The sequence below is a fragment of the Mercenaria mercenaria genome, chromosome 6 (genome assembly GCF_021730395.1).
Source record: "Mercenaria mercenaria strain notata chromosome 6, MADL_Memer_1, whole genome shotgun sequence".
Taxonomy (NCBI): domain Eukaryota; kingdom Metazoa; phylum Mollusca; class Bivalvia; order Venerida; family Veneridae; genus Mercenaria; species Mercenaria mercenaria.
This window is the reverse complement of record NC_069366.1, coordinates 62796006-62809605: the sequence shown is the minus strand read 5'-3', so window position 1 is coordinate 62809605 and position 13600 is coordinate 62796006. Positions and strand designations below refer to the sequence as shown.

The 13600-nt window shown below is 37.2% G+C and overlaps 1 protein-coding gene across 1 annotated transcript in view; it reads right to left on the bottom strand.

Moving 5' to 3' along the window:
* The window catches only part of LOC123548708 (valacyclovir hydrolase-like), a 31227-nt gene extending 17906 nt beyond the window's left edge, over window positions 1-13321 (bottom strand). The window contains exons 1-4 of the mRNA XM_045336211.2: window positions 13164-13321; window positions 5316-5372; window positions 3395-3495; window positions 2273-2439 (exon numbers count right to left, since the gene is read on the bottom strand). Coding sequence (XP_045192146.2) covers window positions 2273-2439; window positions 3395-3495; window positions 5316-5372; window positions 13164-13261 — 423 coding nt within the window. The 5' untranslated portion in view covers window positions 13262-13321. The remainder of the gene's footprint in view (window positions 1-2272; window positions 2440-3394; window positions 3496-5315; window positions 5373-13163) is intronic.
* Window positions 13322-13600: the final 279 nt, after the last annotated feature.

Here is a 13600-nt window from a genome sequence, read left to right as displayed (position 1 = left end):
AGTCTGTGAAGTTTCATTTCATTCCTATTAGTGAGTACTGAGATACCAGTTTACATACAAAACATCAACCCAAAATTTCTAAGTCGAAAAAGGGGCATAATTTTGTAAAAATGCAAAGTAGAGTTATGGGACCTGTGCATTACATGTCATATCATGATGGTGAACAAGTATGTGAAACTTCAATCCATTCCCATTAGTGGATACTGAGATACCAGCTAACATTCAAAAACTTAACCTAAAAATGCTAAGTGGAAAAAGGGGCATAATTTTGAAAAAAAAAAAAGTAGCTTAGTGCATGTCAGATCATGACAGTGAACAAGTGTGTGAAGTTTCAATCCATTCATATCAGTGAGTACTGAGATACCAGCTGACATACAAAACCTTAACCAAAAACTTCTAAGTCCAAAAATGCAAAAAAAGCAAGATAGAGTTATGGAACCTATGCAAAGTAAGTCAGTTGATCACAGTGAATAGGTGTGTGAAGTTTCATTCCATTCCCACAAGTGGTTACTGAGATACCAGCTTACATACAACAAGAGCTGTCTGTAACACAGCCAAGCTCGACTATTCGAAATATTGTCCCAGAAGCAGGAATATATTACCCAAAATGTTAAAATATCAAAAAATTTTAAGTTCAAAAGCAGACATAATTTGACCAAAATGCAAATCAGAGTTATGGGACTTGATGCTATCAACTAGTCTTATAACCCCAAAGACACATGTGAAGTTTCAATTCAATATCTGCATTAGTTTTGGAGATAGTAACTTGCATGTAAAACTTTAACCAGAAAAGTCCAAAAGGGGGCATAATTTGCCCAAAATACATGTCAGAGTTACTGGACTTGACCCAGTGAGGTTGGTTATTGATCTAGAAAAATAAAAATAAGTTTCAAATTTATATGCCTTTTAGTGATAGCTGTATGTACTTGCACGCAAAACTTTAACCAGGATTTTCTAAGTACAAAAGGGGGCATAATTTGGCTAAAATGCAGGTCAGAGTTATGGGACTTGATGCTATAAACTAGTTTTATAACCCTGAAGACACATGTGAAGTTTCAATTCAATATCTGCATTAGTTTTGGAGATAGTATCTTGGATGTAAAACTTTAACCAGGATTTTCTAAGTGCAAAAGGGGCCAAAATTTGCTCAAAATACATGTCAGAGTAATGGAACTTGACCCAGTGGTTGGTAACTGACCTAGAAAAAGAAAAAATAAGTTTCAAAGCTATATGCCTTTAAATGATAGCTGTATGTACATGCATGCAAAACTTAAAACAAGGTGTGACGCCGACGCCGACACAAGGGTGAGTAGAATAGCTAAACTATTCTTTGAATAGTCAAGCTAAAAACTTAACGAAATCGGGATGCTTACGCGGACGCTGACGCACGGGTGAGTCCAACAGCTCTACTATTCTTTGAATGGTCAAGCTAAAAATTGAGACAGAACCTTGCAAAGTACTACACACAAAGTATGGCAATGATCTATGGCGGCCCCTAAAATCAGTCAAGCTGAAAAATATGAACAAACTAAAATAAGGACCTTACAACGATGCTTTAGACCAAGTTTTGTGATGATCCATCAAGCGGTTCATGAGAAGTAGTCATTTAAAAGTTTTTCTATCTTTAACTCTAGCAGCCGATAAAATCAGTCAAGTGGACGCATTTGAACAAACTTAAGAGAGGATATTATAACAATGCTACAGACCAAGTTTTGTGATAATCCTTCAAGCAGTTTATGAGTAAAAGTTAGTCAAAGTTTTTTATTTGATATTTTCAGCTCTGGCTACCTCTAAAGTCAGTCAAGCAAAACTATTTAACAAACTGAAGGACCTTACAAGGATGCTACAGATCAAGTTTGACAGTGGTCCATCAAGCTGTTCATGAGAAGAAGTTGTTTAAAGGTGAAAAGCTAACGCTAGTGAATGGATTGAAGTCGACAGACGATGGACACAGGCCCATCACAATAGCTCATCCCGAACCTCTTGTTCAATTGAGCAAGAAATACTGACGTTTGAGATTATATGAGCCGTGCCATGGGAAAACCAACATAGCATCCGCGCAGTCTGGTCAGGATCCATGCTGTTCGCTTTTAAAGCCTACTGCAATTAGAGAAACTGTTGGTGAACAGCATGGATCCTGGCCAGACTGCGGATGCGCAGGCTGGTCTGGATCCATGCTGGTCACAAAGCCACTATGTTGGTTTTCCTATGGCACGGCTCATATTGAACTTAACTGAGTTTAAAAATGAATACATAAGGCATGATCATTTACCCTCACTAATTCCATGGCATCTTCAGCATCTCTCTGCAGGAACTCAAGAGGCCAATCTCTGTCTGGAGGTCGACTCTGTCCATAACCTCGGGGATCTATCGCTATCAGAGTGAAATCTTGCTTATTGAAGGTATTTAACTGTTGAGCAAAATCCGTTCTTGTGGAACCTGCGATGGGTATATATATGTAAGTAGATAAAGATGAAAGAATATGCTTATAAATACGCATGAGCCATTATCCGATTAATTGATCCAAATAATATGTAATTTTATAAGAATATCTCCAGTTACAGCACTCTCATTACTTATCATTAAATATGGCTGATGAAAGCAAGGATGCTAATGACTGACCATGTTATTTACATGTTGAATACCTTTCTCTCATCTGCAATATTAAAACAGAGAGAATGCACTTCAGACACAACTCTGTCATGAACAATTTGTTTCAAATATTTGTCTTTTTTTAATGTTCATTCCTAAATCTTACTATTTTTGACTGACAAATGAAATAAAAAGTTGCCTTGGGTTCAAAAAAGAATGACAGTACCTTCTGGACTACATCTAATTACATAGAGCTGCACCTCTGTGCTATAAAGGTTGGTAGAAATTTATTAAACTTTATATTTGAAATGCATAAATAACACTGTTTTAATCAAATGCTATATTGCATAAGAAAACAAACATCACTCAGCATTACATATTGACAGTCATGTTTATGTTCAATGATACAATGAAACACAGTTTCCCGGAGAAATGATGACTCAAAATACTCGGCTAACTCAAGATATTCATACTATCTCCAACCAATCTCCTTAAACTTTCTATATTTGGACTGCACAAAGCCTTTTACGCATAGCCATGTAACCTGATGTCACCAGTGTTGTACTGTACAATGTCATGCTGATGGTTAATTGTCCTGTATCAACTTAGAAATAGCATCAACATATTTCATCTATTGTTTTAATTAAAACATTAATATTATGACAAACTGAAATATGATACAACAGTGCCATATTTTACATCAATTAAAACACCCTGAATCAATTTAAACATGGCATACTCATGCTTAATCTCATTTAAGATATTTAAAACACATATTATATATTAATTAATGCATTCTAACCTAGTGCTCCTGGCATTAGTACAACACTGTGATTGCCGTCCCCCGTCATCTCAAAATGAAGTCGAACTCTGTTTACCTCCATCTTGTGTGACAAAACACCGCTGAAAGTATGCATTACTTCTTGATATTAATGAATGAGTTATACGATTTGACAACTTGATTTGAGCCACACCATGAGAAAACAAACATAGTGTATTTGCGACTAGCATGGATCCAGACCAGCTTGCGCATCTGAGCAGTCTGGTCAGGATCCATGCTGTTTGCTTTCAAAGCCTATTGCAATTTGAGAAACCGTTAGCGAACAGCATGGATCCTGACCAGACTGTGTGGGTGATGGCCACAAAATTTAATGCACTATGTTGGTTTTCTCATGGTGTGGCTCATTTCACAAGTTTATGACATTATCTAACATTACTTCAGCTTGATAATAAACATGGTTCTTATTTATATGTTTCTTCCAAAACTGCACAGATGATACAGGACTAAAAAGATGAAAATAGAAATGAGTACAATAAAACTCCACCAGTGGCCATTTCTTATTATTAAATTTTCTTCTATGCTTAGATCACTTGCAACTCTGAACTCGAGCATTTTGCTCATTCTCTTGAAGTTTGAAGCAATCAAAGTTTTACGGTCTTATCTTCTGACAATGTGTTGCAGAGAACATTTATTCAGCTAGGGATTGAACTGTGGACCTAATATTTGCCTACTGCTGGTGAACTTGATTTATTCAAACATTCCTGGAATTCTAACATTTAGTTATTTCCACAAAGGAATTACATGTACATAAAGAGTTTCACCAAATGGGGCAATATACGCCCTAAGTGTTCTATCAGAGGAGGACAGTAGCAAATTTTAAAGAAACAAGAACTGCCACAAATGCCCCTGAAGTGTGCCCAAGAATACTACAGTTGTCTGCGCAAAAAAGTCACATATTATTCTGTGACCTTGACCAGGGGGTGGAGGCAGTGCAGGGTGTGTGTGCAGTAGTGGTGACAAAATACCTAGGTGAAGTGATTAAATTAGTTTGTTTTTTTTTCTAGTGGGAGACAGGTATTGTAGATTTTTGTAGTCTGCACATCGTCTCATCACCACCTGCCTACATTCAAAGTTTAAAGTCAATACCTTTTATATTTTTAAGTTATGCTCTGGACACAAAATATGATGGGAAAATTTGACCTTGCTTTGACCTTGACCATTGACCACCACTCGTCCATGCACTCTGCACATCTTCTCATTATCACCCAACTACATTCAAAGTTTGAAGTAAAAACCTTGAATAGTTAATGAGTTATGCTCCAGACACTTAATATGACAGACAAATTTGACCTTTGCGCTCAATTTGTGATTTTGACCTTTGACCTACAGATCTGATTCATGTGCTCTGCACATCACCTTATTGCCACCAACCTACAAGCCAAGTCTGAAGTCAATACCTTACATATTTTAGCTATACTCCAGACACAAAATATGATTGACAGTTTTGACCTTTTAGCTTGATTTGTGACTTGACTTTTGACCTACAGAGCCAGTCCAAGTGCTCTGCACATTGTCTTATTGCCATCAACTTATATGCCAAGTTAAAAGTCAATACCTTCAATGTTTATGATGTTATATGCTCCGGACACAAATTATGACAGACGGATGCAATTTCTTATGTACGGACCTTTATTGGGTATTTCTTTTGTTATAAAGTACCCAACAAGCAACAGAAAGTACCCAATAAACAGTAAACATTACCATTGCCTATTGTGCTCAGTTCCCAACAAATGTTCTCATCTCCTTTTGCCTTCTTGCCATAATAGCACACCTAATGTTGTAACTGCCTGAGGCCTCCAGCCTAAGGGCAATTATGAAACTAGGTGTGCCATTATGGCTAGAAGGCACAATGAGTCATTATCAAATATTTCTTTTTTTATACCTTTTTCTTTGGTCATCCAATAATCTTGACTTTGCATGTTGGTACAGATTGAAAAACCTGTAAAAAAAAAATTTAAACATAATTACGAAAATGTTCATCTTACATGTATGCAGTTTTACTTGTATGTTAAAACATGTACTGCCAAACACTGAAGCATCACTCATATTATTTCTAATTTCTTCCGAACGGGCAAACTTAATATTTTCAAAGAACGTAATGTTACATTATCATGAAATATCTTCAAGAAATACCAGCTGCACTGGAAGGTTAGTAAGAGTCAAACAATGTTAAGTTAAATGATGTTTAATATATGTGCTGCATACAGAAATTCTGGTTTTACTGACAGATTCAAAATCTATCCACATATACATACTTCAAGATAATTTTCAACATCAAGACAAACTACCCAAATTTTATGTTTTTATAAGAACAGGTTTCCTGTCTATAATGGGACAGCCAACTGAAAGACAGACTTGACCTGAGCAATAACTTTTGAATAACTTTTAAATAACTTGAACTTCCCAGTGGAAAAAAGCAAATGTAACACCAATATACAAGAAGGGCGACGGGTCTGACCCAGCCAGCTACAGGCCCACATCCTTTAGCATATATAATCATCATCAATTACAATCCTTGGCATTCTGTACCATCTCCAACATGGTTTCTGAAGAAAAAGATCCTTGGTGACCTAACTAATTATGCTCTTATATGACCTTGTCAGAGAACTATACAGTAAACAACATGTTGATCCAATCCTATTTGACTTCAGTAAGGCATTTATAAAGTGAGTCATGAGAAAGTGCACAATTACATTATATGTGGCAAAGACCCTTAATTGGATTAAGATTTTCCTTGACAACCAGCTTCTATCCTTAATCCTAATCAGAACAAGTTCTGAGCCCACACCTGTCAAGAACTGCAGGGGTCCATGCCTGGGCATCTGCTCTTCCTAGCATACTACATACAATGTAAATGACCCTCCCCCAAATAAGTATTTGTAACAGAGTTACCAACGTCCCCTGCCTATGGTCATTTTCCATAAAACATATAGGATGCCAATACAGCATCTTCTAAATAATAGGGCAACATACAATTTATATAAATCATATCTATATGTCATATAATTCATGAAGACATCATGAAGTTTGAAAATGCTTTCAAATCCTAATATCTGTACATTTTGTATCTTAGTTATATGTGATAAAGATCTGTAAGAAAAAAAATCATATCCTATATATATAACCTGTGTACTTAAAATTCAGGTACTGGCATATTATAGGATATGACTTTTTTTCACAGAACTTGATGTCAGAACTGTATTAATTTGTGCAACCAAATAGTCTCAGACAGACCAGGACTTTTTAAGCCTTCAACCTTTCAGATGATAAAAAACACTCGTTTTTCATAGCAGACACAATTTTCTTGCACACCCCCCCATGCCAGACGACTCTCGTGCTGTTAATGACAACCAGTGGTTCACGCACTGATAATATATTGTCTATGTAAAAATACGAAAAAAGCAGGTACCTTGATAATTTCTCTCCGTTCCTTTTAGTATATTTCTTGATTCAAAATACGTCAGTTTACCGTAAGAACGTAACATTACGCTACAAACAATAAAACTAAAGTGGAGCTTTGTTATGATGCCTAACGCAATACATATGACGTCACTTCTGCTTACGGATATTTATTTCGCGTGCTCAACTATTAAAGAAAGAGTGCTACAAAGGAAGTATTTCTAAAAGTTTTTTGTAAAAATATACAGTATGCAAGAAAAATAATCTGCCAAAATAAAATGCTAACATGTATACGATATGCAAGAAAAAATATCAGTCATGTGTTTACAATTGGATAGAAATATCCATCCCTCGGCCACCTGCGCATGGGCGGTAATTCGAGCCGAATTTGCCCTAATATTTCTATCCGATTCGTAAACACATGATAGATATTATTATGGAAATATATAACTTTGACCTACTGACCTTAAAATCTATAGGGGTCATCTGCTGGTCATGATAAAACTCTCTATCATCTTTCATGACCCTTGGCCTAAGCGTTATCAAGTTTTTGTCCAGAACTGTTGAACTGTTCCTGGCCAATGTGACCTTGAAATATGACCTAATGACCTCAAAATCATTAGGGATCATCTGCTGGTCATGACCAATCCCCTTATCAATTTTCCTGATCCTAGGCCCAAGCGTTCTTGAGTTATCACCCCTAAAACATTTTACTGTTCCTGGTCACTGTGACCTTGACTTTTGACCTACTGATCTCAAAATCAATACAGGTCATCTGTTGGTGATGAACAACCTACCTATCAACTTTCAGGGTCCTAGGCCCAAACAATCTTGAGTTATCATCCGGAAACCATTTAACTGTTCCGTGTCACTGTGACCTTGATCTTTGACATACTGACCTCAAAATCGATAGGGGTCATCTGCTAGTTATGAACAACCTCCCTATCAACTTTCATGATCCTAGGCCCAAACGTTCTTCAGTTATCATCCGGAAACCATTTGACTGTTCGTGGTCACTGTGTCCTTGACCTTTGACATACTGACCTCAAAATCAATAGGAGTCATCTGCTGTCATGACCAACCTTCCTATCAACTTTCATGATCCTAGGCCCAAGCGTTCTTGAGTTATCATCCGGAAACCATTTGACTGTTTGTGGTCACTGTGACCTGACCTTTGACATACAGACCTCAAAATCAATAGGGGTCATCTGCTGGTGACGACCAACCTCCCTTTCAACTTTCATGACCCTAGGCCCAAGCGTTCTTGAGTAATCATCTGGAAACGGATTGGTCTACATTCCGACCGACAGACTGACCGACATCTGCAAAACAATATACCCCTCCTTCTTCGAACGGAGGCATAAATATGCATTCATAAAATGTCAGCAAGGTACGTGTATGCTTTAATGTCAACATATATTCAATATTAGAGATGTAATCATTACAAATACTTTGTACATGTACTAGTCAAAATAATTTGACGTTCAGATTGTTATATATTAGTGATTGGCAATCTAAACGTCAAAACTTTGAAGGACCAAAATAATGGAGGATGAATCACAGTAATTGGCGTGTATACACACGGTAAACGTTAATCGTATAAGTACATACATAGGTTTAAATCACCAGAAAATTCGTAATTTTGGATATTATTTGATAATTTTTACATAAATCAATGAGGAATTTAATCCCCTTTTGATGCATGTAAGTTTATTTGAATTTATGGCCAATTCGTGAAATAATCGGCATTTAAACCTTTAATATGTAAAGCATCGGCAGCGACAAAAATTTTGTTGGTAATTGCCTCAACTATTTTGGTCTTTCGAGTGTTTGAGGCAAGTGGGGATATTGCCCATATGAAAAAATTAATTTCCTAGGATCGCATCAAATTAGTTGGACTATACATGTACCAGAAAATGTTCCCAACCGATTTTCATTGGGGATTTCCTAACACAAATATGCAGAATAATAATATCTGTCATGTGTTTACGAATCAGACAGAAATATCCGTCCCGAGGGCACCTGCGCATTGGGCGGTAATGAGGCTTGCATGATTGATATTTTTTCTTGCATATCGTATACACGTTAGCATTTCATTCTGGCAGATTATTTTTCTTGCATACCGTATTTTACAATAGGTAGAAATACTTCCTTTTAAGCACTCTTTCTTATAGTAGAGAATGAACACAAAGCGCAGGAAATTAACGTCCGTAATATAAGCAGGAGTGACGTCATGATGTTTTGCGTTACGCACAATAACAAAGTTCCACATTAGTTTTATCGTTTATAGCGTAACGTAATGTTTTTATGATAAACTAACATATTTGGAATCGAGAAATATACTATAAGGAACGGAGAGAATTCTATCTATCTATTTATACTGCAGCGCTCCTCTCTGCGAGTATTATGTGCAGCTGCGCGCCTGTACAAGAAGTTAAAAGTAGATTGGATTGGAGGATAAAAGTAATACACGGTGTGTATTGCAGTATAAATACAGTTGATAGTGTTAAAAACAAGAAGGATTTACAGATAAAAGCAGTTTAAAAACAGGTCTATCATGTTAAGCATTGTGTACAAGTTTGGTCACACCCTGTTTAAACTGATTCAGGGTGGGGGCTTGCACAAGTTGTACTGGAAGGGCATTCCAAAGTACTATGGTGGCTGGGAAGAAAGAGTACTTATAGTAATTACAGGGAGTGAGGATCTGAGTATAGGAGTGGGGATGCATATGTCTTGTTAGACGGGATGGGGGGCTGACATAGGGGGGGAGTGGCACTGCAACCAAACCATTCACTATCTTGTAGAACATAAGGAGGCGTGAATCAGATCTCCTATCTTCAAGGGTACGCCATCTCAGCTGACATAGCATGTTTGTGACACTGCTGTAAGGGAAGTAGTCATGATTTACCCATCGCGCTGCCCTCCGCTGAATCATTTCGATCTGGTGGATGTTTTGTCGGGTGTAAGGGTTCCAAACACAGCTAGCATATTCTAGCTGTAGCCTGACTAGTGATTTATAAGCTACTTCTTGAACTTTGGGGTTCTTGCATGGGATGTTTCGTTTAAAAAAGTTTAGTGTTCGGGTAGCTTTGGACGTGACTAAACTGATGTGTTTATTCCAATTTAGATCTGAGGATATAGTGACCCCAAGGTACTCTGCATCAGGAACTGTTTCCAAGACTTGGCCATGGAGTGTGTACTTTGATTTAAAAGGGTTTTTTGACCTTGTTATGTTCATAACAGTGCATTTTGAGGGGTTGAACTCCATGTCCCACTTACTTTCCCATATCTGTAACCTATTTAAGTCTTGCTGGAGGATGTTTTTTTGGGCAGAACTATTCACAGTTAAGTAGACAGCAGTGTCATCGGCGAATAACCGAACCTGTGGAATTAGATTTTCAGGCAGGTCATTAATGTAGAGTAAGAATAGAAGGGGGCCTAGGACGGAGCCCTGTGGGACTCCGTACGTTACTGGAACTTCTTCTGATGTTTCACCATTCACAAGGACAGACTGGAGCCTGCCAATCAAAAAAGACTTGACCCATTGCAACGTGGTGCCCTGAACGCCATGTTGATGAAGTTTATACAGAAGTTTCAGATGGTTAACCTTGTCAAATGCTTTAGAGAAGTCCAGAAGGATCAGGTCCGTCTGGTGGCCTTGAATTAAGTTTCGGGATTGATCTTCTACAAGTTCGAGTAACTGTGTTTCGCATGACCTTTTCTCTCTGAACCCATGCTGTAGGTCATAGAGGACATTTTTAACCATGGAAGTGCTTGGTAATATTAGAGGCTATGATGTGTTCCAGTAACTTACAAAGGATGCAAGTTGGGATATAGGCCGGTAATTTGCAGGATTGCTTTTGTCACCCTTCTTAAATAAAGGAGTGACATTGGCCTTGGTCCAGTTAGCTGGGATAGTGCCCGTGTCAAGGGACATTTGAAAGAGCTTAGTGACTAGTGGTGAGATTTGTTCACTAAGATTTTAATTAAACTACCAAGCTACCTGCTTTTTTTCGTATTCTATATAAACAATATATTATAGGTGCATGAAGCACTAGTTGTCATTATACTGGGTATACCAATTACCGTGAGTCTTATATTCAGTGGACTCTATTTATAACAAAATGATTGTATGAAAGGATAAATTTTGTTCTGTACAATTAATTTATATTTTAGCTTTAGACTTTTGACAGAAAAATCATAAAAACACCAGGTAAAAGTTCCACTACTGTCATTCAAAGAACAGAGGTGGGGAATTTTAGCATTTTCTGGCATATACCTATTACCATGAATTTCAACTTTCAATCTAAAGAAGTTGTTAAATTGATCTAAGACAAAAAAATGCATTTCTATTTTACAATAGGCCAAACTATTTACTAAATATGACACAGATATGGCAGAAATAAGCAACTTCATTGAAAATTTGCTGAGAAAATGTGCCAAAATTAACCATAATGACCAGTCACTTAGCTAAATTCCTTAATTTCTGGGATCAGAATGAAATAAAAAGAAAGACACTCCAATTTTCAAAAATAGTTTTGCTAAAATTCTTAGCACATTGAGAATGAATAATGAGAGAAAAATTGTAAAGCAATTTTCGTGTTAAGTATCAAAACTGGACATTCATGGTAATATGTATATCCTGGTAATTGGTATACCCAGTATAACAGCACGAGTCATCTCGCATGGGGGTGCAGAAGGGTTTTGCAGGCATGGGTAAAATCACTGGAAACGCCAGTCCGGTGTGCAAGAATAAGTTTGGAAGTGACGGAGACAGCGACAGTCAAAAGTAATCATGCTGTCCCGAAACGTCTTATTCAGTTATTATTTGGACTAGTCAGTGACACAGACACTTGGGGGTCAGAACCTGTCTCCCCTCTAGGGCTGTCATTGATTGGGTCTTAGGCGTATCGACGATACCGATATATCAGAAGACAAATATCGACGATACATCGATATATTGCTTATTAAGTTAGATTAGCGACCTATTAAAATAATTTGTCCATATGCATACTATATACCTTCATGTAAATGCTATTTTAAGTTTTATTGCCTACTTTCCATATTTCTGTTTGATTGTGTTGTATTTGTATTTATGAAATAAAAGAAATACATAAAAATTAATAACATCTTTCATTTTTTATTTTGCCTTCACTCCTTTTTTGCATTTATCCAAATTTACAACTTTGTGAACTTTAGTTGTTTTTTAGGGTCTGAGTGTTTATTTGGGTATTTTTTTCTCTCTGTAAAATATCGATTTTTGAAAATGGGAATTGATAATCTATCGACAAAAAAATATCGTTGATACATCGATATCGTTTCTATCAATGACAGCCCTACTCCCCTCCCAATCCGCCCCTGCCAACTTTCAACCAATATATTTTCGCTTTTTAAATCAAACTGAGCACATGTCTCGATCATACAACAAGTTCTGTCACCATTGCAATATGTTTAAAAAATCTCCCATATGCTATCAATGCTCAGAAAAACTAAAGGGAACTTACTCCGAGCATTTTCAACACAAACTAGCTTGTCCAAGGAATAGGAGAATAGATCCCAGCTTGATGTCAAATTTACTACACAGAGCCGGGACACAGACAATATCGTTAATGGTTAAAATAAAAATACTCGCCCATGACATCAACTGCCGCGGTGGCCAAGAGAATACAGACGCTGGTTCTGTGAGCTCACTTTTGGGCAGGGCCGCGGGTTCAGTCTGCGCTATGGGCGATCTATTTTTTTCCTTTTTTAGGTATTTTTTTATATCTTGAGAATATATTGTTTAAAAAGAAAATGAAAATATTATATTAGAAAAAGAAAAAAAGAATGCCTGAATCGCAGAGCGAACCCGTGGCCCTGCCCAAAAAAGTTCTTTCAAACCCAGCATCTGTACTATCTCAACTATCGCAGCTATTGACTTTCTAAGCAAGTATTTTTATTTTAACCGCTAACGATATCGTCTGTGTCCCGGCTCTGCGTAGTAAATTTGACTGCGCAACATCAAGCTGGGATCTATTCTCCTATTCCTTGGACAAGAAAATCGAGTTAACATTGCGAAGTAAGTTGTCTTTAGTTTTTTTGAGCATTGATAGAGTATGGGAATTTTTCAAACATGCTGAAATGGTAACAGAAGTCGTTGGATGATCAAGACATGTGCTCAGTTTGTTTTAAAAAAACAAAAATGTATTGACTGAAGGTTGTCAGGGGCGGCATGGGAGGGGGAGGGGTGCTGACCCCCAAGTGTCTGTGGTCAGTGATAAGTGTGAAGTGCCCATTTCACTTCAGTTTTGCAGAAGTTTTCAACACTGTCAGTGAGTGCAAAGTATTTTACCTGGGGTCACGAAATTCTCTGGTTGAATATTTACAGTAGCAAACATTTTTCAGTGTTGCAAATCGTTGCAAGAGTACTCTAAAAGATTTTGTATACATTTTTTTACAAAAAGGTCCTTGACCTTTGTAAAGATGTGTCAGAGTAATTTCCCTTGTGACCTTATCTATGTTACTGCGCGGAGCAAATCAAGAATGCGGACCCATATGAAAGCGCACGTGCGAAACAGATCTACAAGAACAATCGTGCGACATCGGGCATTTCCGTATTCTCCGGTCTATTGCGTAGCATAAAGTCCGAGGTAATCAGATTGCTACAAGAAATGTTATCATTGTTAATGAACGAAATGTCTGTTAATGCAAGTAAAAGTAGATCTAGCATTGTTCACCTTTAGACCAAACTCTGTACCAAGGTCTTGTGGCGAAACTGATATAGAATGT